Source organism: Lissotriton vulgaris, chromosome 11 (genome assembly GCF_964263255.1).
Source record: "Lissotriton vulgaris chromosome 11, aLisVul1.2, whole genome shotgun sequence".
NCBI lineage: Eukaryota > Metazoa > Chordata > Amphibia > Caudata > Salamandridae > Lissotriton > Lissotriton vulgaris.
Window position 1 is genome coordinate 296,956,896 of NC_141699.1, and position 25,856 is coordinate 296,982,751.

At 43.6% G+C, this 25,856-nt stretch overlaps 1 protein-coding gene across 1 annotated transcript in view; it reads right to left on the minus strand.

Annotated features, from left to right (window-relative positions):
• The window catches only part of MED13L (mediator complex subunit 13L), a 1,083,173-nt gene that overhangs the window by 41,036 nt on the left and 1,016,281 nt on the right, over nt 1–25,856 (minus strand). The window contains exon 28 of the mRNA XM_086943260.1: nt 6,880–7,031. Within this exon, the coding sequence (XP_086799386.1) occupies nt 6,880–7,031 (152 nt within the window). The remainder of the gene's footprint in view (nt 1–6,879; nt 7,032–25,856) is intronic.

Consider the following 25,856-nt stretch of genomic DNA (forward strand, 5'->3'; position numbering starts at 1 on the left):
AGGACAACGGAATAACCTCTGTCCTGATACATATGCAGATCGTCCGTACTGTATTTCGGTCTAAAGCCGGATTGAGAATAATCCAGGCCACCTGCCTGTGCCGGACGTGGTGTAAACAGTTTTAGGGGGACAATGGTATCCACCGCAGTAGTGATTGCCCATTCATACTTAGCTAGAGCCACCTCAATGCCCTCCATAGAAATAATGGGGGGTTCAGCAAACCTTTCATTGAAGGCTTCTTGGGTCATTTTATGCCATTGTCTCCGTCTAATAGGTGGTGCCAATGGATGTGAACGTAATTTGCAAATATTAGGAGTGTAGAATTCCAAAATGAAATGATCTGTCCAGTTGACCTGTGTCGGAGGTAGGCAGTTAATCATGGGGGAGTTGGAAAGGATTAGGTCCAGGGTATGTCCTGCCTGATGCGTCGGACCAATGTTCGCCTGCGTTAGGCCCAGTAAAGACAGGTCAGTCAATATCGACTGCACCTCTCTACACTCCTTTAATTCACTATGAACATTAAATTCCCCCAGAAGTATAAAATCACTGTCTAAATTGACATGCGGAGTCAGCGCCTCCACTAGCGAAATAGAAAAGTTTGCACATGGACCGGGAGGGCGATACACCAATTCCCCTTTCCGGCTGACCTTAGACAAAATGTTAATTTTAAAGATCAGTAATTCCAAATCCTGGGTACAATATTCATCTAGTACTATACTTTGAGAATACTACTTTACCTACAAATATGTTACCAGACCACAACCAATTCTTTCATTTTATGTCTTGCTAGCCAGCACAAGGCAACGCATGTATTTATTTTCATGATCTAGAGGGAAATCAGGAGTCAGTAGACACGCTCCTCAGATCATCAGATGGCAAGCTGTGCAGTGATGTAGTGTGCTCACCTCAGCTAGGCATCAATTGGAAACAGAACAAACAAAAAAATCACCAATAAGTCTGGGTGGAACGTGCTAACACAAGATAGTGATAGCAGATTAGATCAAGGAACTCTACCTGGAGAAAGCAGGAGAAGATAGAAGGCTATAGATGTAAAGTAGCTCCCTAAGCAGTTCAATGCAAGCACTAGAGTAGCAGTGGAAAAATGCACCTAAACAGAAAATTGTCTTAGGTGAGAGATGAAAATAAAAAACACTAAAATGAGCCATGACCGACAGCCTGCATCTAATGCCTGAAAGAGGCTCATCAAAGAAAGCTGATAGGGTAGATCCAAATACCAGCTTATGAATATGGTTAGCAAAGGGTAAATGTGATAGCTGCATTGTCAAAAACCTACAACTAAAGACAAATAAAGGGAAGTTGCGGTTGAAAAGTTCAAAGGAATGCAGCACAACATTTCAAAATTTTCAATCGCATTAAGAAAGTTTAGAAAACCTCATGATTCCAAAGAGAAAATGCATTGGTAAGAGAATATGACAACTCTAGGTAGTAAAAGTCTGGAAAAGGAAAAGAGCATCAGAAACCCTTTATTAAGGCTCAGGATTCTAGAGCTCTACATGTGGTGGATAAAAAAGAAATTATATAGGTGCTACAAATGGAACTCGAGTAAGCTTGTTCAAAAAGGAACCTCCTCGGCATCAAGTAAAACCTTTAAATATCAGTTTATAAAATAGACTTTAGGACTACCAAGACGTCAGGTTATTCAAATATATAACTCTTGTGTGTGCAAAAAGCACTGAAGATCTGTAGGGGTAATTTTAATTATGTCAGGGGTGGGAATGGAATGGTTTTAAAAAGTGGGATGGGGTTTGAATAGGTTAAGAGGATGGGCATACTAACTACCTTGTGCTTCTTGAACCTCTGATGTCTACGTGTTTTATTTCTCACTTTATCCTTCCTAAGCATCGACACACCACTGACAACGCTTTGGTTTATCACCCATGGCTTTCTCGGTCATTCATAAACCTCTCCGTCCATCCCTTGTCTCCATATTGTCTCACTTAACCACATAGTGCGTCCAAAAACTTTAGGACAATGTACAGTTCAAGCAGCCAGCATGAAAGAACAAACATCAGTAAAACACGGCAAAGGCAGTGACCTCAGATGGTGAGCCCACAGGGCAGAAGAGTGACCGGAGAGTGCCCTTATAGTTCGTAGAGCGTGGCCCATTAGCAGCCATGTTAACTTATAGACGCTGCAGATAAAAGACCAGTGCTGAGCCACTCACTCATCACAAGGCATTGAGAAGCAGGTACCATAGAATGTACAAAGCTGCTTAATGCATGTAAGCTAATGCTGCGCCTCTGATGGTCCCCACCCACTTCAACAAGTGAAACCACAGACAATGCCAGCTCACAAAGACTTCAAAGAAGACACGCTAATCTCTGGGTTACAAAAGATACCTGTTCACAAGCAATGCTAACAGGATGAGCTGACGCCGAATAGTACACCCAACCCTGACTCACCTCAGTGTCTATTGTCACCTTCACGATTGAAGTAAGTTTCGAGCCCTTCTGCTATATCTATCTGCCTTTTCTGTCTGACCAGCATCACACACCCCCCCATTCTAGCACATGACCCTTTTGTCTATGCTTTGCTCTCTATTCTCCAAGTCAAAAAACCACTCTCCTCAACTATTTACTGTATACCTTCTCATTTCTAGTTGCTCATTTATTCTTGCCACTTAGGCCTCTCCTCTCTGCTATCTACTTGCACCAGGCTGAATTTGACATCGATGATATTCTACTCCTTTTGCACTACCCACAACTCTCATCAACCCTCTGCTCATTCCATGGCTGTGCATCGAGGGGCCATACTCTTATGCCCCCACTCCCTGCACCTCTTCCATGCTACCATCTTTTACTTTAATCTTGCTTTTTTTATGTATGGGGTTAGCCAGGAGTAATTAAGGTTACTAAAACTATATGTATGATATACTTACTTGTGGGGGCTTTCAACCAGCCCTCTTCATTTGGTCTATTCTGTTCATCACATTTTAATTCAGTCCACTAATGCACACAGCATGGGGCTGTTGGTCAGTCCACTTCAACTACTGGCTAATTTTACAATGCTTGATGGAATTCTGCCCATTTCACAAAGAGCACATTCAAACACTCAAAGAAGCTTCTTTGTGAGCCAGGGACTACAACAGCACTGTGTGCTCTTCAAGACACAAAAATATGTTTTTGCTTTCAGCCCAATTATTTTATTTAGATTGATGAGAGCCCGTACAAAGTTTTGCAAAAACCATGACAAAACAAAAATAACTGTTGACAAAGCCAAAAGGCTGCTGGTCAACAATAGAATTATTGGCTTTACCGATACTTGTTTTTCATTTTTACCTTGAGGGGGTCCTGCAAATTCCAAACTATAAAGTTTTGCAAAAACCATGAAGAAGAAATAAGCACCATCAAAGCCAAATAATAAGTACTGACTAAGCCAAAAGGCGGGCAGCCAAAGCTAGACCTATTGGCTTTGCCAAATGCTTGTTCAATTCTCACTTTCCACAGCTTTTCCTAACCTGCCCCACTGTTATCCAATCTATCTGGTATATCTGTTTCCCTCACCTGTCCTCTTTGCCCTTCCACTGTGTGTTCGGTGCTTACCCATTTGCTCTTATGCAGTCTGCCGTGTGGTCTAGAGCCATTTTGTTACTTGATACTAACTCTGCTAATCTATGCTCTACTTTACTTACCCACATCAGCCCACTTCCAGTCTTGCCCTCTCCATTCTATATCTTTTGCTCTCTACGTCTCTTAGTAGACTTGCTCCCCCACCTCTTCTATTGCTGCTAGTCCAACTGATAATCTCTTCTCAACACTTCAAGTCTCACCCATTTCTCATCTTAGGTTCTTTAAATTCCCCGTCAGCTTCCTAAGCCCTCTTACGGTATTTGCAATTACACTGTCCCCCTCTGCATTCCCATCCGTTCTCCAGTGACCACCTTCATTTCTTGCCTCTGATCCCCTTAGGCCATGTCTAATGGTCTTTCAATCCATGTTTGCTGTTATTTATGCAGTCACCTGTTGTTCAACTAAGCATCTTTTCTTCTATTACTGTCAATCACGTTACGATCTCATCTGTTTACAGTCAATTCCCTCTCCTATGTACTCACATTTCCTCTATAGCCCCCCATCTAGTATCAATCCTACAATGAGTTCAACCTAACTCTGTAGCGGTTATATATTAGGTGCACCTTCTTTACTCCTCTTGCTCAACCGTACTCTGACCAGCCCTACTTGCCTCAAGTAATTCTTCATGTCCCTGTATTTCAGTTTCAACCCATGCATCTCAGCTCAAGAGTAAGTCTTGACTACTAACCTAGTTACTCTGCATGCTAAAGACTAAACAAGAACATTCACAGAACTCATTAAGCTCACAAGTCTCAGGATCTGAGGTTAAAGGGACAACAGGTAACATTTGTCATAAGGATTGTCTAATTGCCCATGACAACTATACTTATAACTGTGGGCATCACTCAATAAAAATTACGTATGTCAGTCTGGGTCAGCACTGTATCAACTGAACGTGAGTCAAGTTTGCATTTCTTTCATATTCAATCTTATTCTTGTACTTCTATTTGCCGACTTGTGGTGTAATCCCAAATCTTGTCTCTGCCAGTCACGGATTTTAATCCTGCCCCTTCTTCCTTGGGCCGAATGCACTACAAGTGGTCCATTTTTTGTTTTCAGTTTTACTGTCCCATCCACCTATTGGCCTTGTTCTTGGTTTACCTAAATGTATTAGATATATTTAGGTCTGTTTCTGTGGCTTTTGTTCCAGGTTCAGACTATAATTTCTTTGCGCTCGTCTGTTTATGTATTATTTTCGATTAACAAGTAACTGTTCCTGGTTGGCGTTTAATGTTTTCTCTTTAATCCACTTTTAATTACGCTACTGTATTCTGACCTCTGGTGTTTTTGGAAAATAACCCATTTGCAGTATTTTTTAAATAATATAAAACGTTTAGCGCAACACCACTAACATTCTTCTAACAAAATTGAACTGTAAATTCAATTCTTTCAACAACCTTAGACTTTCTTCCTGATAGAACACCATGACTGACCTAATACTATAAGAAACGAGACGTGGCAGTTCACAATGCACCACCACTTTTGCATAAAACTCTTAAAATCCTCTTCAAGAATTTTCAATAACTCAATGTAATTACGCAATTAGATTAATATCCCACTGGCACTAAAAATTAAATTAAATAAAGCTTTCAACATAAATCAGTTTTTATAACACCTTCTTAGCTCTAAAAGATTTCAAATCAGAAGGGAAATTGAAGACAGTGAACACTCATTACATCAAATATGATTTCTCTTCTTCCTTCCCAGTCTAATTATTGGATTCCACCACAGCCCACTAAAAAGGAATGAACACCTTCATTAAAGTGGCCTACAATTACATATCTAGCTCATTATCATTTGACTTGTTGCCATTTAACAATGACAACAGGAGGAACTTCTTTGCTGGCCAATCTAATGCTTTTGACAATCAAGGGCCTATCAAAATCATTGGCAGCAAGCAGTTTTCCTTTGCTACTCCCAGTAAGAGCAGTCATTTCCTTTAAGATAGTTGGAAAGCCTTGGCCCTGTAAAGACAGACAAACATTAGCAAAGGCAATACGTCGCACCTGCGCGAGAACTATTGGCTTTGTCAATGTTTTTTTAGCCATGCAGCAGGGGTAAAGTAAAGAGTCATAGCACTTCTATTCCCATTACTTTCAGCTACGCTGTACAGCAGCTGAGTTTCTGAACCTCATGGCTAAACTAAAGATTGACAAAGGCAGTAGCGTTCACGTCGGCAAGACCAATTGGCTTTGAAAATGCTTTTTTCCCCTGATGGGAGGGTCGGAGGGGGTACACAACAACAGAGGAAGGTGGGAGGGGGCAAGCAATAACACAGAGAGAGTGTGAGGGCCCAGCAACAACAAAGAGGGTCGGAGGGGGCAAGCAACAACACACAGAGGTTGGGAGGGGGCAAGCAACAACACAAAGAGAAACAGGAGGGGGCAAGCAGCAAACACAGAGGGATGGGAGGGAAGCAATAAGAGCAGGATGGGATGTGAGACGGGGAAGCAAGAACACAGAGAAGGTTGGGAGGGAACAAGAAATAACAGAGCAGGGTGAGAGGTTGGGAGGGGGCAAACAAGAACACTGAGCAGAAAGGGATGGTGGGAGAGGACTAATAATAAGATGGAGTGGGAGGAGGGGGTTGAAGGACAGGAGGTTGATGGCCTGTAAATACATGTTCTTATGGAGTACTACAAATGAAAGAAAAAAGTATCCCATGCTCAAAAACGTGAGCAATGGAAGGACATTCTCTGGTCAAGGAAGCAATTCTTGGGCCACGCTCCAGAGGAGAGACCAATGCACAAAGAGGAAGTGAAGCTGGCATATGCTGAACAAAGAAGCAAGGACATAAGTGAGTTGAGGCCAACAAATGGTAAGCAATGTGCGGGCTCTAAGCCCCATGAAAGCTAAAAAAGATCTTGTAAGCGACAGCACATGTACTGTCTCAGGTGAGACCTATTAAAGGAAGTACTTTGACAAGTATGGGCTTTCATTAATCAAAATTACAAAGATGAGAAATAAGACCTCCAAGAATTTTTGCTCCGCTGCTCACAAGCCCATTTGTGAAACATTCTCCTCCTATCGTTATTGTGTTTAAAACTAGTCTTCGAGGTAAATTTTCTTTCAGCACAAGTCTTTTATTCCCCCTGCATGTTCCAGATATTTCTCCTCAGTTTGTTACAACATATTTTTCACTAAACATTCAATGCATTCTTATAAACTGTATACTTGTAAAAGTACTAAGATTCAAGCATAATTTTTCTTGGCTACAGGCCATATGTGCTCCTCTTCCATTGCACACCTGAACCCAATTACAGTTCAAGAACTAACCATCCATTCTTACCCTGCTGTGCTGGAAGTGTGATCCTACTCCAATGCCAGACGGCGAACCAGGGGATGGAACAGGAGAGGAGTTTGGAGAGGAATGCAGGTTGCCTGTGATCAAAATCCCAATGTCGTTGTCTATGTCATCTGGGAACTGGATTTCAAAGATGTCTAAAGATCAGAAGAAGAGAGGGAAACATCAAGACATTAGCACTGATACTCTATGCATTGTAAACATTGCCATTTCTTTTAGCAGCAGGATATGTTTGTGGATGTTTTGATTTTAGCTGTAGTGTCAGTAGGTTTGGAGGCAAGGCAAACATTTCTTCTAGGACACAGCCCCATTATATTCAGCTGATGCGTTTGCCAATCTAGAAGATGAAATTGTTTCAATCTTTTTCTTCAAAGTTCGACCCCTTACAGGTAAGAAAGAACCCCAGATTCTGGATGCCGACCACAATTCTTTAAAATGCTTGACTGAAAGAGTAGGATGTGCCATTTGAATCAAAAGGAGCTCAAATGCTTCGTTCATACCCAGGCTGGTCACTCAGTCATAAAACAGCTGACCCTAGGGTGCCGCCGACTACCCTAGCAAAGATCAACTCAAACTGGAAACGGGCAACTCATTAAGCGGAAGTACTATACTATCTGGTACCCTAACGGATACTTTAATACTCCAATTATTACCTGATCATAATCCTGAAAAACAGTTCTAAGAACCCGCCCATAATATGCTTATAACCTTGTGTGTGCTGCCTCACATGACGCAAGGCCAAGTGAATCAGCTGCTGCGTTGCGCTGATTCCACTTGATTGACTCACTTCCATTCACACCAAATAAAAATGTTCCAAATACCGATTTCCTACTTCCACACTTAAAACATTACAACACAAACCTAGTTTTTAAGCGAATATCTTTGCTACTTTTCCATCTAAATGGTTACAAAGCCCTATGATCCACTAGTCCCCCAGGCTCTCCTAGAGGCAAAAGCAGTCCGGGCTCGATGATTAACTTGGAAATGGACTTCAGAACATTTAACACCAGGCGGCTAACAGGCACGCTTTTGGGCACTTCTCTTAATTAGCGATGTAATGGCTGAAAGGAGAGTTAGCAGGTTAGAAATGTGTGGCGATCAGGCAGTGGTGCTGCAGAAAGATTTTTTGCCTGATATGAATAAAGATGAGGGAAGCAAACAAGTAGCAAAGCACAAAAAGCTTTGGATACAGCCATACTTTCATCGGACAAAACAATAAAGCAGTTAGAATGAATAGATGTTTCAATGCCATCTCAAAATACACAAACCCTCTATTTCTCTGCAGGCATCTTAAGCGACACCCATGCACTCAAACTCAGGTGGGGTTGAAATACGTGTATGTGAAGAAAAGAACAGTGCACTGGCGCTTTTTTTTTTCTTAATAAGTGCCAATTTTAGGAATACTGTAACAAAAATCAGAGGCTAAGAAGGAGGCACATGGTTTAATAGTAGGTCACTTAATGTGATGTCAGGCTTTAAAGGATTGTTTTTATATTGGGGAGACTGTGAAATGTGTATATTAAGTTCCATATGAAATTATCCTTCATGCTATTTTTCAATTATATATGTATATATGAATATGCTTGATATAGCACAACAGTGATCTCAACGAGGTTTCCCAGTGCTGCATCAAATACACACCATCAAGATGACTAGTCACCAGGTGACAGGGATAGTAAACAACCATGTTTTAATTAATTTACAGATTGAGAAGAGAGAGGAAGTCTTTCTGATGCCCGACTAGAAAGTCCCATAGCCTTGGGGTAGATAGGTGAAAAATCGGTCTCAGCATGAAGCACGATGGATGCGTGCAATGGTCAAAAGGTTAGAAGCAGAAGAGGGAAGTGTGTGTGAAGAGTATGACACTTCTGGCGATGAACACAGGGCAGATTGAAACATGGCCTTTCGGCAGAAGCGAACAATCTTGAAAATGATACATTTAACGTTCGGGCGCCACTACAGAGATGCCACATGATGAGCCAGACCAAGAATCTGGTGGGAAGCCATGTTTTGGACATGCTGAGGCTGATTAATCACATACAGAAGAAGGACAAAATAAACAGTACTTAAGTAATCAAGTCTGGAAGAAATTAACACCAAAACACATGCTCATAACAGTTCAAGGGTAGTCAAAGTAATGGAGTATTAAAAGGAAGGAGGAAGCCAGTTTTAAGATATGTGATTGAAAGGACAGCTGATGGACAAAGATAATACCAGAACGGGGAGCTAAGTGCCAGTGTTCATTCACGATGGCCATTGATGGGAAGCGAGTCATCTACTTAGCAAACTTAGGAAAGTAGTTACCCTGCTACCTTTCTAGTGATCTAACCAATGTGTGGAGATAGCCAGATCTATTATATTCTATAAGACTAGGACATTTTCACAGAGTTCCTTTTAGTAAAGGATCTTTGCTCATGCAAAATTTCTTTATAAAGCCTAGCCTCAAATTTAGTGAATGGTTTCTTTTTAGCTAAGCCTGAAGGTTTTGATAGACTATTAGAAAGAGACAGACATGCATATTTTTGCAAGAACGGACTAAGAATTAGACCAAAGACAATGTATACATATGCAAGAATGTTTTCCTAAATTAAACCTAAAAATTAGGCATACAAGTGAGATGCAATAAATATCCCCTATTGACAACTCTATTCCTACCTCCTGCAAGTTTATGTTAGCAAACTGCAGCGAGAGCAATAGATTCATCAGGTTACCAACATGCATGGTGGGTGTAAATCAAAGCACTAGCACCATCACAGCTCTTTTTCCCTTTCCACATCCTCCAATATCCAGCAATAGAAGAATGAGGTTTTGCATTTTTCAGAACAGGCATATAACACAAAGGCCCCCGGAAATGTGCCCTTAGTGGTAACGGTCTGATGTGTCATGAAGCATGAACCGTGGTGTGACTGAGCTGGGGAGGCTACTCCTGTTTCGGCAAGTGCTCCTGCATAGGCCAAGGTCTTTAGGGGCACCAAGTCAATGATTCTCCCTAAAGTGTTCTCTCTCACATCCTGCATGCTCTAGAAAACATTTGTCCTACCGAGCACGGCCGGGTAAAGCTCCTAGGAATGGTGTCTATTCTCAGATATCTACGGTGGAAAGAACAAGGTGTGAACAGATTCACCTGAAGGCAAGCACAGATATGGTGAATGGTATCTGGTCTTGAAAAGCCATGCACGCTTAAGGCGAAGGGGAAAGCCAATGAGCACACCCTGAGTTAGATATTTTAAAAATGATACCTTTCGTACGACTCTCTCAGGGTTCTAGGATGAGCAGCCAAGGCTTACTCTAAGAGGTGGTGCAGGTTAGAAATCCATAAAAGGGTAAGGCAGTAGAAAACTTTAATGTTTTTTTTACTTCGCATTGATCCCTATAGCCAGTAATATCCTAAGAAGGGAACAATGGGTGCCTGGGGTGGTGAGAGGTGATGATCTTTTTGATCATCTGAGTCAAAGACTGAGATTGGACCTAAAGGAACCTACTATGGAGAGTGGCTTCCACAATACCGAACATCCCAAAAATCCACAACCCAAGCAAAGGGTCTACCCTAACAAAGTTTGACGCTGCTTCCTGGGGCAATTTCTTGTGGTGTCTGAGTGGGGGACTGGTCATTAGTGCCCAGATGAGGGCAAAGTCCTTGATACTGGAGTTCACATTGCATTACCTCAGAGTTCTTAGTTTGAGTCAGGCTGCCTATGGTGCCAGTACACACCAGATGTGCCCTAAGGTAGATGCTATCCTTACCTCTGCAACCAAGACAACTGTTAACATGGATTGTGCACATTATTTTTAATCTGCTACTTTTCCAACAGACTACAAATATTTCACAAATTTAAAGACTCTAAATGTTGCCCACCAGTCTTGAGGAGCAGACCATGAACATCACATTGAGGTTCAGGACTTTCACTAAATGCACTGAGCTTCAATAGGCAAATCTCCATAGCAGCACAATGCATGTACTGCATGTGAACCAGACAAAGTGCATCGCCGTCATCCATATGGCTGGACGGTCTGGAGCAGGGCTATATTTTGGGTTAATCTCAGACGAGCGGCCCCCAATCACTGGAGTGCTCAGAAAATAATAGCTGCTGGTCATGGAAATGATTTGCAATTTCTCAAGAGAACACTGAAAACTTAAGATCTTGGCTCTACCATTAATATAGAGGATGTAGTTCCCAAAATGGGTTCAGTAATCTCAAATTGGGGCTCTCTCAACCTTGAGGCACTTTTGAATCTGGCCAAAAATGTGCCTTCGGGCTCACCTTCTGCAAGTGCTCCTGCATAGGCCCAGGTCTTTAGGGGCACCAGGTTTTAGAAACAGGCCTCTAACTACCTAGCAAACCCCTTGCAATCATTAAGTAATCTGTCATTTTCACCCGGTGTGGTCCCTTTTCATGGGGAAGGAAAAAGGGCTAAGTGCTTCCCAATGCTATAAAAAAAAAAAAAATCAGGACAGAGTACAAGCTATCCACATTCTTCCGTATCTACTGAAGCTCAGGAAATTGGAGTAGCGAGTTCTGCAGGGTTCTTCCCTCAGCCCAACATTGATCAATGTCTACCTGAAACTCTACCTAATTTGATCCGTAGTCACAGAATCAATGTTATGAATTATGCGGATGACATGCAAATAATTTTGTAAGTAGATCAGCCCACTGCCTTCTCTTTGGACCACTTCCATGACTGCTTTTAAGACGTTCCGTGCAGGCTAGAGATAAATGCCCTTAAATTTAATGAGGACAAAACTGAAATACGTAATTGTTCCACTGGAAGCTCGTTTTCTTTTTCCAGTAAATGTTAAATGTTTGACTGTTACCCAATAATGATCCACCTGTATCTTCCACAGTGGTGCGGAACCTGGGGTTCTATATGGGTGCAAATATCTCTTTCTCTAAGTCAGCAAACTATCCACCATTTGCTTCCCTCTTATGAGAAGTCTATCCACTCTTGCTGTTTCTTCTAGCTTCTACTTACCTTCAGGTTATCCAGTTTATTATTTGAGCAGACTGGACAACAGTAAAGCCTTTCTGCTAGAGGCACCCAGTTATCTTATTAAGTGGATGAGCCTAATTCAGAATGTGGGGCGATGCTTGCTCTTTCCCTTCCAAGTTCCTCTTCAAAAGCACAGGATAAACTCCAATGGTTGCCAGTGCCAAGATGATCAAATTCAAGGTCTCATGCATAGTGTACACAGCTATACAATCCCCCCAAGATTCCTCCACTACTAACACTCCCTGCTGCTCCGTTCAGCCAGTGCCAGACTTGTAGTAACTCCCCAGGTTAACAGGATTCAAATTGGCAGTCGAGCCTTATCTGTGCAGGCAGAACGGCTGTAGAACTCTCTCCCAGTATCATTACATTCTAACAATCTTCTTAGTATCGGTAAACTGCTCACAACCTGGCTATACTCACATTTTAGGCTATATCCTTGCATGCATAGATTGTCCCAAGCCCCAGGACACCTTTGGGTTTTTGATGAGATTAACAACATGAAATAATAATAATAGTACTAATAATAATGTCTTGGTACAAGAAAGTAAGGGTTTCTTGCTGTAATCTTTAAAAAACGAGCAGTTTAACAAATTAAATATATGGCAGAGTACGTTGGTAAACATGCTATAGAAAACTGCAACCAAATTATTCCCATGTTTTAACCAAACACCACAATAACTGATAAAACATGCAGTGATGATTTATACCACAAAAAATTTTTCCTGCTTCTCGACTGCCACTTATGAGCAGCAACCACCCCCTCTAATGAGTAGGGAGAGTAGTGGTAAGATTAGTGGCATGCTGCCTTAAAATATCATCGGTGCCCTATTAGCACAAGCAAAAGGTCCTCTAAGATAGATATAGCGATAAAATGATAGACTTGGCAAAAAAACCTACACAACGTGGAACTGCTGACTGACTATAGTAGGAAAAAGTTCAATTCAATAAGAAACCAGATCCCCTACAACTACATATGAAAATATGGGCTAAGTTATGCCACATAGTTTCGTAAGCTACAGATAAAAACGGAAATTACTCAATTAAAAGAAAACCATGAGAATCGCACATGAAACACAAACATGAAACATTTGATTAAGTTATGTCACAGATCATTGAGCCCTTTATCACAAGATGTCATACAAATACTGCACAACAACAGTTTGATTGACAACAGCAAATGAATTTGCGCATTCTTAACATGACTATTACTCAATCTTTACAACAATCATTACAGAACTCAACCAGTAGCCTCCCGCAGGATGGAGGGATGAAGGAGCTCAAAATGGTATTTTGCTATTAGTATGCATTTAGAAGAGCATGCTTTCTAAATAGAAACAATATATTGTGTCTATTAACACCTTAGCTGCGCGAACGTTCAGCACCCAGTGCTGAACGTTCGAATAACGAGCGCTGGCCCGTCGGCCAACGGTCGTGCGCAGCACTGGGGAGGTAGCGCTCGCGATGACCTTTGGCCGATGGCGGCCGATGGCAGCGGTTAAGCACAATTTCTTCTTCACATCATTTAGGCTCCGCAAATCTGGTACCCCTTTTCCTGAAGAAAAATGTGAATCTACAATTGGCACCTGGGCAAAATCTGGAGGTGGGAGAGTCAATTGGAGAGCATATAAAACTCCTAGATGAAAGTCTTACTTTTGGTAACGTCTTTTCTACGCCACAAAATCCTCACATTGTGAATACCCCCAGATGCTAAACTTGATCTGTAGAATTACAATAGCAGTTCCCTTGCACGCAAGTAGGTGGCGTCATGTGGATTCACGTCGGGTCTGTCCCATCCTGGGTGTGTCATGGGACTCCTATACCTGAGCCACCTCAATTCGCGAATGTCTTTTTTCTTACCACACCTTCCGACATGGATCAGGAGCCGCATCAAATCCGGTCAGCCCAACAATTACAGTGCTTGAAAAAGTTTCCAGTGTGCTGGGGACTTGTCTCATCTGAAAGCCACAAAGTTCAAACCATGCAGTGCTTAACTGTCAAATGTCTAACAGATACCCACATCTGCTTTTGGTGCCTTGGCTCTAAACACAACTGAGACCAGGAGTTGAGTGACTGCTGCGCAAAAATGAACCGGGAGGCCATCCACGAACGTGCAGCCACATTTGATGTTGTGGAACTCAGACAGAAGGGAAAGGTGGCCCGTTACGGTCAAATTCGAGAGCGTTAAAGCTCTCCCACTCCCGAGGCAAAACTTAACACCAATAATCATCGAAGTCATAAAGCACAGTTACGTCAAAGAAGTCCAAAAAATATAAGATATTTAAACACAGCTCCTCTTCGTCCCACCACATCCATCACTCGAGTTGAGGTTCTTGAGACATCGCGCAAGGATGCAGTCACTTCCCCAGTTCAGAGCCGATGCTGCTCCCAGTGCTCGCCAACTTCCCCAGGCTACTAGCGATTCTAGAACAGTTCAGTGAAAGTGTGTGTGGCCCACGTTGAACTGCAAGTAGCACTCATGGGTCTGCAGGACAAGGATGTGAAAAGAGAAGTCTTGCAGGTCCAAAGCTACCATCCAGTCTCTAGGATCCAGGGTAGATAAAACCCGGGCACGCTTGACTATCTTGAATTTGTCCATTCGCATAAAGGCATTGATAGGGCGAAGATCCAAAATAGGATGAAGGTCTTCATTATTCTTTGTCACAAGGAAATAACAGGAATAACATACAGTCCCCATGTCCAAGGCTAGTACTATCTTAATGGCTCCTTTGACCAAACAAAACCTGCACCCCCTGGTGCCCCACAGATGGTCCGCTGAAAGCTGCTCTGATGTAGATGGCAGGTCGAAAAGGAATGGCAGGGCATAGCCTGGTTGGACTAATTGAAGGACCTATGTGTTGGGTGTGATGCTCTGCCACCTATTAAGGAAGTGGCTGCCCCGGACTCCTAGTGGATGACTGAGTGTCGCTAAGAGTGCACTATAGGAGTTCTGAAGTGCTTGCAGGAGTGGCGGGGGACTGTCCTTGATGGCCTGGGCATTGTTTGTTGGGCCCGGATCTTAAAAGGGCTGGGAGGCCTGTTCTACAGGCAATAGGGCCTGATGCTGCCATTACACCAAAGCACCTGGCATATCGCAGAAAAAGTAAAAATTGTGTGGGGGGAGGGGTGGGGGGGGGGGGGGAAGGGGGCAGAAACTGCTGAACTGGTACCAAAAGACCCGAAGAGCATGCTGGGGCATGGCTCTCTTTAGAGCACTCCAGGACACAGTCCACCTGTTCACTGGTCAGGCAGAAACAGTCGAACAGCATGTCAGTTATGTACTCCAGGACTTCTCCGAAAAAGCCCATGGATCTTATCCACCGGAGCATCATGATTGGCACAATGCCTCTTCCTTTACAATCAGTGTTATGTAGGCCTGAGCGGATGACTAACGTAGCCGCATCCTGGCCATCCAAAATACTTTGGAACAAGGGCGTTCGTTTGTCTTCTGGGACTGCTGGAAAGATCTCACAAACCACATCCCAAAGTGCTTGGATTTAATGTCCTCCAATTCAAAGCTGAAATATAAAAGCATTCTCTTGCCAAATGTATCCATATGTTTAGACTGTCAGGAGAAATAGTCGGAAAGGCACACAAGTTCACTTTGCAAGTGGACGCCTGCTCAGCAAACTCTCATGCGTTGTATGCTGGGTTTAAAAAATCAGGGTCGGCTAGAGCTGGTCTGCGGTGGTGTGGACCTGGGGACTGCCCGGAGGGCCAGAACATTGCTATGACCATGTGCCCCAGAGCCTATCAGTGAGGGTAAAAGAGATTCGGTCAGTGCCTGATGATACCTCAGTAAGACCATTCGTTTTTATCTCCATAGAGGGGAGATGGAGGTCAAAGACTTCAGTATCCCTCCTAATGACTGTCACAGAGGAAGCACATTCCTGAGCTGTGGGTCCAGGGGGGGAAGCCAATCAAGCACTGGGTAAGATATCCAACCCACTAGCATCTTGTAGCTCTATATACCGGTCATCCTCATTAAAAGGTGCAGCAAGCCCTTATCCATGACCCTCATTATTGTCTCTATGTGGCCGAATCTGGTCTTCACCTGAACCAAAAAGTTGGTGCAGTGTCTGTGTGTGACTGCGCAGTAATAGTACTGTGTCTCTCTGAATCAGAGAGGTTGAGTATTGGCTACACCACATCAGGATCTTGCTGCAGCCTTGGTCGAGACACATTAAGGATCTGAGTCGGCTACCAAAATAGGTTGATAATCCTCCTCTAATGCCAGCAGCATCCATGCCGTGGTCAAAAGGGATAGGTGCAGATTTTGGCACCGGACCTAAAGTCAGCACAGACACTGGTGTGGAACCTAAAGGAAGTTCTAGGGGCAGTTTCTATGCAGAGGACGGACCCACTGGTGGTTACCTAACTGGAGGCCCCTGTGGATCCTTGGGGGCTCAATGTGCACTAGAGTGAGCCCAAAGTATGCCGAAGATGCACAGGATGTTCTCGCTAATGGCTTCAAACTGTTGACAATTCGACAGACTTGGAAACTCAAGGTGCATTAGGACCAAGGACAGAATCGGCTCCTCGTTGAAATGAGGAGGCATGGAAGCACAGTGAAGCCCTTACTCCTTCTATTGAAAAGGAGAGTGGCGAGAAAAAGCACAGTCTCCCATGGACTTCTTGTGTTATATTTTGGACTTCCGCAAATAACTGCTGCAAAAATGACTGCACTTTTGACTTGTGCCTGGAACAGAACCTGTGTGGAATCTTGCTGAGTTTTGCCACATAGAGCTTTGCTCCACAATCTTGGATGACTTTGAGGTATCCGGTTTCTGTCCTAAGAGTCATGAGCAGAACCCAAACACCAGAGGCACACCTAGTGAGGATGTTTCACAAGAAATCTACTTGCGACAGACTCTACAAGGTTGATCACCGTACTTGGACAAAGTGGAAACGATTTGTTCAATATTGCCATTCAAAGGATATTAACCCATTAACAGCTAAGCCCCAAGACATTGTATGTTGCCTTCCCCGTTTACAAACCTCGGGTTAGCCTTCACTTCCGTAAGATCACACCTAGCAGTAGTAGCTGCATACCTACAAAACAGGGAACACGCTTCCATATTCAAAATCTCTGTCATTAAAGCTTTTCTAGAGGGTCTCAGAGTTATCCCGCCAAGAGTTCCTAGTGTTGTCTTAAGGTTAATGGGTCCTCCATTTGAATCTTTTACTCATGTCCTCTGCAGTTCCTATCTTGGAAGGTTACTTTTCTCATTGTGATCACTTCACTCAGAACTGCCAGTGATCTTCAGGCATTAAATGTAGAAGAACCATTCTTTCAACATCATAGAGACAAAGTGGTAAAACGTAACAGCCCTAGATTTCCACCAAAAGTGATCTCACAGTTCCACTTAAATCAATTTATTGAACTACCTTTATTATTTTGAAAGCCTGATTCAGTCGCAAAAAAGAGCTTTAAACACACTAGGCATAAAAGGAGCTCTAATACATTATATTGCTAGAACTCAATCATTCAGGAAGACAACTCTTTGTTGCATTCTCAAAACCACAAAGGGAGGGCTATATCTAAAGCAACAATTTCATGGATTGTAAAATGCATTCAAACTTGTTACACCAAAGGTAAAAGAACTCTTCCTATCCCTCCAAAAGCTCACTCTACTCGAAAAAAAGGAGCTTCCATTACCTTTTTAGGCACAATGCATACCCATGGGTGACATATGTAAGGCAGCTACATATGGAATACACTGCATACATTTAGAAAGCATTACTGTGTAGATGTCATGGCCCATCAACAAGCCAATGGAGGTTAAGCAGTCCTAAGAACATTATTTCAAGCAAATGCAACCCACACAGGTTAGCCACCACTTTGGGAGGAAAACTGCTTTACTGTCTATGCTAAGGATGTGTATCTACAGGGTTGCTACTGAGACTTCCTGGACGTCGGCCCAACCCACTGCGACAGGACCTCTTTGGTAACAAGTCAAACACTGAACAAAGTACAAGCCGAAGGAATCAGAACTTTTTTCCTCTGGTTGTCAATTCTGACCAATTGAAGAGATTACACAACTTTAATCTCTCCGGATCCCTCCAAATCTGGAGAGACATGTTACTAGCTTGGTGTCCCAATAGGGCTGGCGAGCTGCCCTGTTTCCTGAGACCATTTTAGTCAGGATCAAATGGGTATAAAATGGCTTTTATGTGGCAAGTAATCTCACAACAGTGCTGGTTACAAAGAGGAAAAGACGAGGCATCAGCGTCACTAAGAGGTGGGGGGAGAGGGGATCTACACCATTTCACAGGGTCACTTCTACTCTGATACACTCAGGCTTATTTAGTTTCAGGAAGAGGGACATGAGATGTGTATGTACTGGCAGGAATGCCCGGTAGGATAATGATAGCTCCTCAACTGTCACTATTATTTTGTGCAGCACACACAAGAGGAATCAAACACTTAACCACTGCCCCCCGCCCCCCCCCAAAAAAAACACTTTACCCACCTACTCCCCAGGCACAGGGAGGTTGTGCATATTTTACATGGGGCAGCAGGTAGGCAGCCCCACTGAAGGAGTACAGGTAAAAAGTAGGTGTCCCTGATAAGTGATTACACTGCCAATACTAAGTTTACCACAGGAAACCAAAGAGGGCAGCAGCCATTCTTACAAAGAGGGGTTCTTGTTGAAAATTGTTCCCATGACATTTAAATAGGAGTACGTCCAGACGAGTCACATGATTGTGGTGCTCCAAAGATAATTGAGAAATTGAGAAATGTATAGGGGGCAGGGTAGGACAACTTCACATAGTCATGAAGTTGAATTTCATCCCAACACAGGGTAATACCAGATTTGGGCTTGACAGAGTTTGCTTTCTGGAATAAAATGAACTCCTTGAAGCACAACTCTGGACAAAATGAAGATCTTGATTGTTAGAGAAGGATCCTTCCACTACTTAGTCTTCTTTATGGTGGCCTCCTGAGATTGACGTACCTCTTGCGCTGGTCAAATCTGTGACAAATCTCAGTTTGTTCTATTTTCTGTTTGGTTTCTTCTATAGTAGGATGCATCTCCAAGATTCACTGATGTAAGCTTCCTTTCCTAAATAAATCCTAATCTGCAGACCTTTCAGAAAGTAGTAATTTGGTTCATTTTAAGATTTTTCAGCCTGCACTTCTGTTAATCTCCCCCACACCCACACTTTGGGGTTTTACAATGGATTCCTGCCTACCGCCAAATGATAGGAAACCAATGCAAAGTCAGCTAGCTGCATCTGTAAACAAGCCCTACACACAAAGGATCCAAATAAACTACAATGTTGACTTGCCTCAGTCCCCAACTCAGGGCTTTGCCTCTCCACTACAGCCAATATTATATTTGAAATGAGGATCAGGAAAAAAGTAACATACGTTGCTGTTCAAACACTGGAATTCTCTTTTTCCTCTGCATTTCTTGACCAACCATTTCAGTTTGCACAGAAATCAAAGCTTTATTGTTCCTGCTCACGGTCTAAACCTCCTTGTCCCCATCTTTCTCCTCAACACCAAGACATCCCATCGGATATTACATTTATCAATTCTTTCTTTAATTCAACCACTATCTTAACTATTTAGTATATTTCCACAGTTTGAAATTCACCTTTCACTTCCTGTATTTAGACACAAATGCTTCTACAGACACAATGCTAAAGGAAAAAAACTTTAGCTCTCAACATCCTGTATTATGTTTCTTGAACTCCAACTATGAGAGGACTAGGGCTCTCTTAGTCAAGGGTAATGCAACTGACAAGACCTGAAGCCTTCTTTCCCCCTGCGACTAGTTGATTTGATCCAAACAACAAACTCAGAATTATTTGAAGAATAAAGTTTGCAATCCTCCCATCACTAAAGCCACTCCCAAGTTGTAACATAAGGTCCACTCTCCCAATGAGAAAAGGAGGAGGATAAAGCGTCAGATTCCAAATCCAAACGGGCCTGGCCCAATTTTGTGTCTGACACGGTCTCAAGCTCACTTTCTGATCACTTTGAGAATCACTGGGACTTAGAAACACAAACCAGGCGGAATTCCCTGCGAACACTGAACTTCCTCCAAACAACGTCTGGAGTGAATTCCATTAAAAAAAAAACAGAACACTTGTAGCTAAACCTGACCGCAAATGGCTCCATACATTGAGTGACCCACTTGAAAAAGCCCTTTGGCACAATCTACTACAGCTCACATTTGTGCTCTGCTGTTACAATCTGCCCAGGGTGTTGGCTCACACTGTCTAGATACCTGTTAAGTGGAAAGCAAACAGTGATACTGCTCTAATAGCTCACACACACTCAAACACAACTCTATGGCCTCACTGTGCAGAGAGTCTTTCCATTGTGTTATCAGTTAGAATTTGAATGGACTGAGCCCTCAACAAGGAATGTAAAAAGTCCAAAATAAATGCATGATTTGGAGAGCTGCAATGTTGAAGTGTAACTTCAGTTTTTCCATGCACCAGAAAACACTCATTAAAAGTTTCTCAGGGTGAGTAACCCTAACCACTATTGCAGTGGTAGAAGGGATTTGAGAGACAGATGTTGCTAAGCTCAGCATCATTGATGTCACAACCCAGGCCTTATGAAGTGCTGGAGGGCCAATAGCAATTTTATAGGGGAGAGACAGCTTTGGGTCAGGCACTAATAGTGTCGAAGATATAGCAAAGTTCAAGCTTCAGTCAAATTCCCCTCTGTCCTCAGTTGCCATGCAAATCTCCTCCGATGTTAGAAAGGCTGTAGTAGATTCAGAGGGTGTGCCAGAGGGTGAAGCAAGTCAGAAAATACCTCAAGGAAGGTGAGGCAGGTGGCCTCCATTTGCAGTGCATAAGTGGATTAGGGAAAGCCCTACTGAGGGTAAATGTGAGTAGGACAAACAACCTGACACTTAACAGATACAGAGCTGATGGCAGTTTTCACCTGTGATGCAAGGAGGAATATTGGGGTCTAGGCTTCTTGGTTTTGTAATATTCGGCCAATGTTTGGCAGGGTCATCCTAAAGAGCTGACACATTCCACACGTGACAAGTGAACAACCTCTTGGAAAATTGTGTGAGAACAAAATGGCATCAATTACTTTTAGAATGACCTCCGACTTTCACCGCTCTCTACATACCAAACTAAAGCGAAAATATCCCTGAAGATACTACAACATCCCACAAATAAATAAGTCTCTAACACGAGTGCCGGGATGCCCCCAGAAGGAGTGTGTTGTAAGAGTGAGGCTTACCACCATAGGTTTACAAGATAAGCTTATTACAAAAGACTATTGCAGTGCAAACACATTTACAGATGTGTGTTAGGTACTAGTAAACGGAGAACTAATGCACATACCTGTAAGTACTGATAAAAAATACACATAGTTTTAAGTTTCTCTTTCAAGATTAAACGATTAGCTGATCTGTGTTTTGTGCATGCAGGATTACTTGCTAACACATTTATTAAGCACAAACCCACACGAGGAGCTTCACCTTCAACATATTTACATAGCATTGAAATGCTTAATAGCACTAAATCCAATAAATCAACAAAACAATTTCAATGGATGCTAAGCTATATACATTTCAAGAGCAATTATACATTCACGTAAAGGCCCTCGAGCACCCACGAAGGAATTAGATGAATTTTGTAAATATGAATTTCAACACATGATTATATAGCAACAGACCTATGCAGATGGCAGATTAGACTTAAAGGGCTAATTTGGTGGTTCTTGTCCTGTGTATAGCCAAGGGGGCGGGGGAGGGAGAGGTGGAGGTGGAGTCACTCCAGCATCTAATATTTAGATAACACAAATGTTAGTGCCATGACTCTCAGTAACCTCGCTTGGGCAGAAGCATTTATGCTGCAGTCACACTACACTATTTGAACTTGCACCTGCGTCTGAGTGGTCACACCACACGTGATCCGGCCTCAACCAAATAGTCAATACTGTCCATGCTAATGGCCAAAAGGTTTTTAGACTAGGTGACCTTGCACAAACCTATCTGCATAACTGTTTAGAATTATCACACAGACGATTTATATTAACATGTTAAAATGAACAAATGCAAACATTCTGGAAGATTGCTGCAATGCGTAACATGACATTTTTTGTAGTGTTGGCAGTTGGATGGTGGAAAGCAGCTTCATTTGTGTACTAGGATCTGCGATGCGAATTGTGTTAAACTGGGCTTTGCCGATCTGGAGATACCAAGCTGAATGGTTACAAGACAACCTGTCTGTAGCCTAGCTTAACACTTGTAAAGAGATTAAGAAAAAAAAACTTTCAATTAATTTCCTTACACTTCCTCTATGAAAGAGTTGAGAAGCATTTGCCTGCCCTTTAAAAGAGGCTCCTTGCCACAGATACAATCTACTGAGAAGAATCAAAGCAAAAGCGGTGAAAACCCAAGGCAGGCTTTAACATGCTTAGCACCAAAAGGCTGAGTAGAGGCAGATTTTTCCCAAATCTCTACAAATAGGTCCTTGACAAAATCGGTTTATAGCAAGAATGGGTCAGATGAGGACGCCACTTTCCCCAGAGCAGGTAAAGACTGGCGTCTACTTTCAGCATGGCAAAACTTCAAAAGAACTCATTTGGATAAGTAGAGGTCATGCACTCAAGTAAATAGCCATTAACTACGACATGTAGGGCTCTTGAATTACATCAAAGGGCTGCTTTTCTGGAAAGGAACATCCCATCTCCGCAGGTGATGTCGAAGTCATGCAAGTGAATATTCTCTCTGGGCCGTTATGAACGTTTGCTGTGGCCAGTGTTCTGAAACAAACGTTTAGGTTTCACTAGACCCTGAATACAAGCAAAGTAAAAGTGGCATCAACAGCTGAACTTGCACTACACTAGCAGATGTCGTTGGTACAGTTGTAGAATGCAGAAGGGTCTTTGAGGACCACACAAAGTATAGCACCAAGGAGGAAACCGATGCTCAAGAAAGAAGAGCCAGGTCTTGAGATCCTTCCTGAATTGGACAGATTTGGATGGGTAGGGCGTTCCATGTCTTGGAGGGGAGGTAGGGGAAGGATAATCATCCGGTACTGGTCTTGCGGATTCGTGGGACAGTAGCCAGGGAAAGCTGGACGGAGCAGAGGTGTCTGTTGGGTGCGTGGAATGTGAGGCAGTGATTCAGGTATGTGGGTCAGGTGTTGTGAAGGGCCTTGTAAGCCTGAGTGAGGAGTGTGAAGGTTATTCTTCTGTCGACTGGGAGCCAGTGGAGGTGACGGAGGTGTTGAGTAATGTGACTTAGACAGGCAACGTTGAGGATTAGTCATGCTGCAGTATTATGGACAGTCTGGAGTCTTCAGAGGAGTTTCTGGGTGATGCCAGTGTAGAGTGTATTGCCGTATTAGAGTCGGCTACTGATGAGGGCATGCATGACTGTCTTACTGGCGGTGGGGATCTATCTGAAGGTTTTTCAAAGCAGGCGGAGTGTATTGAAGCAGGACGAGGAGACAGTGTTTATCTGGTGGTCCATCGTGAGCGAGGATTCCAATACAATGCAAAGGTTTCATGGGTGATTTGTGGGGGGTGGGGGAGACTTCCTAGAGCAGAGCGCCACCAGGAGTCGTTCCAAGCTGATGGGGGAGGCTTCCAGGGTGAGGACTTTTGCCTTGTCCGAGTATTGAGCTTCAGGAAGCTGTCTTTCATCAAGGCGGTGCTGGCTCTCATTCCTACGTGGAAGTTGTTCCTGGTTCTTTGTTGAGGGAGAGCATCAGCTGGGCATCGTCGGCGCAGGAGAGGATGTTGAGCCCGTGGTTCCTACAAATGGCTGCGAGGTGGGCCATGTAGACGTTGAAGGGGGTGGGACTGAGGAAGGAGCCCTGGGGTACTCCACAGCTGAACGCTGTAGGTTTTGAGAGGTATGGTGGTTATTCTCACCTGTTGTATTCTGCTGGTGAGGAAGGATTAGAATTAGTTCAGGACCTTGTCTGTGATACCAGCGCCGTGGACTGTCAAAAGCAGCCCGCACAGTCCCAGTTGAGTCCCATTGAATGTTTACTTTCTCAAGTTTTGTGCCAAGAGTCCTGTTCTCTTTGAAGAAAATGGCCAGGAGCAAGGAGACCTTGCTGGCAGTGGTCGGTATGGCACGAGAAGCAGACTGGACATCATAGGCAGGCTGGTATTTCACATTGGAGGTCGTCAGCGATGCTTCCTGGGCAAAGAGACAGGCTTGTGGCTGTTCGTCTTGATTTTCAGTGCGAGCGGGACGTTCCAGTAAAAAGTGGGCCATTTCGCAATCGCGAAGAGCCCACAGCTTGAATTTAAGAGCTCAAAAGCCACACCAAGGGTACAGGGCCTGAGATGCACCTCTTGGGGTTCAGGAATTCGGTGAAGAGTGGTCCAGGAGCTGTTGGGGAGCCTGTTATTTCCCTGAGGCTCAGATCAGGAGGCCAGCAGACTAGCCCTTTGAGTCAATCTAAAGACCTGGGCTCAAGATGGGTTGCAGGTCCAGTTCTTGTTTCCCAGGCAAGAAGTAGTAGGTCAGCACAGCAGGGCAGTAGTTCCTTTAGAGCAGTGTAAGAAAGTGCCCCTATTTGACATGGTCACCCCCACATTTTGCCAGGTGTTCAGTACAATTCTGACTGGAAGTGCACTGGGTTCCTGCTAATCAGGCCCCTGGTGCCAGATCTCTTTGCCGAAACTGTGCAATTGTACTCCAAGTGGCAATCCCTTCAACACCCCCTGTAAGACCCTGGTAAATAGTACCCCTGGTACCTAGGCATTGGGTATTAAAGTGTCCCTAAGGGATGCAACATGAATTTTGCCACAATAAGGGACCCCTCACCAAACACAGGAAGACTGCCATTGCAGGCTGCGTGTCTTGGTGCAGACAATAGTGAAAATACGACATAGTACACATCCCTGTGTGCCATGCCCACATACAGTACATAAAGCCTAGGTAAGTCACCCTTACAGCAGGCCCTACAGCCCTAAGGAAGGGTGCACCGTACTGCACGTGAGGACATATATGCATGAGCAGATATGTCCCTCTGCTAGTCAGTCCACATGGTGCCAGTATAAGTGATCAGGGAACCCGTTTTAAGTACCTCTGTTGGGAACTAGTCAAAATACGAGATGGCTTTACTGAAACCAATGATATTAGGTATCAAACATCTCGCATTAATAAGCCCACAATGATTCCAGTAATGTATTTATTAATACATGCACCCAGAGGGCTCCTTAGAGGTGCCCCCTGAAAACCTACCTACTACTAGTGTGCTGATTGACTGGTTCAAGCCAGCCTGCCACCACAGACTAGTTTCTAAACCCATGGGGTGAGAGTCTTTGCTCTCAGGAGGTCAGAAATAAAGCCTGCTTGGGAAGAGGGTGTTTAGACCCCCTCCTGCAGGAGGGCCTGAAAATTTGCATTCCAAGGCAGCTTCAAAGAGCCTGTTGCTGTTGGTATGCAAATATGGCTTCCTTCAGAGGGATATCCCCCCCCCCCCAACCGCCCCCATCCCCCCCCCCCCCCAACCTACCCCCCCCCCACCCCCCCCCCCCCCAGAACCGACCAGGACTCATTTGGCATTTGGGCAGGTGGGAAAAGTAGTAGTCAGAAAGGTGTGTTCACCTTAAGGATAGTTCCACCACTAAGGTGGACTACCTGTAGTGATTCAGAAAGTTCAGAGTCTGCCATCAATGTGATGGCAAAATTAAGAACCCTGGAACATAGTTATGCCCACTTGCCACAGTAAGTGGTCAGGCTGGGGGTGTAGTGACCACAAGGGTAAGTAGCTACTGCTCAACACTCCCCTAACGCCCCTAAACCCAGTAGCTGGAGGCACATGAAGTGCTAGAAAATCTCTTAAACAAATGGCAAAGACGGAAATTAACCCAAAGGCTACAGTGTCATAGCCTAACACTTTTGTGTAAACTATAAAAATAAAAGTACTATAGAACCTGTTTTGAGACACTTTCCAATGTTACAATCAGGCATCTAAACATATAGGTGGACGACACAATACTGTATCATATTGGTAAGCTCAGA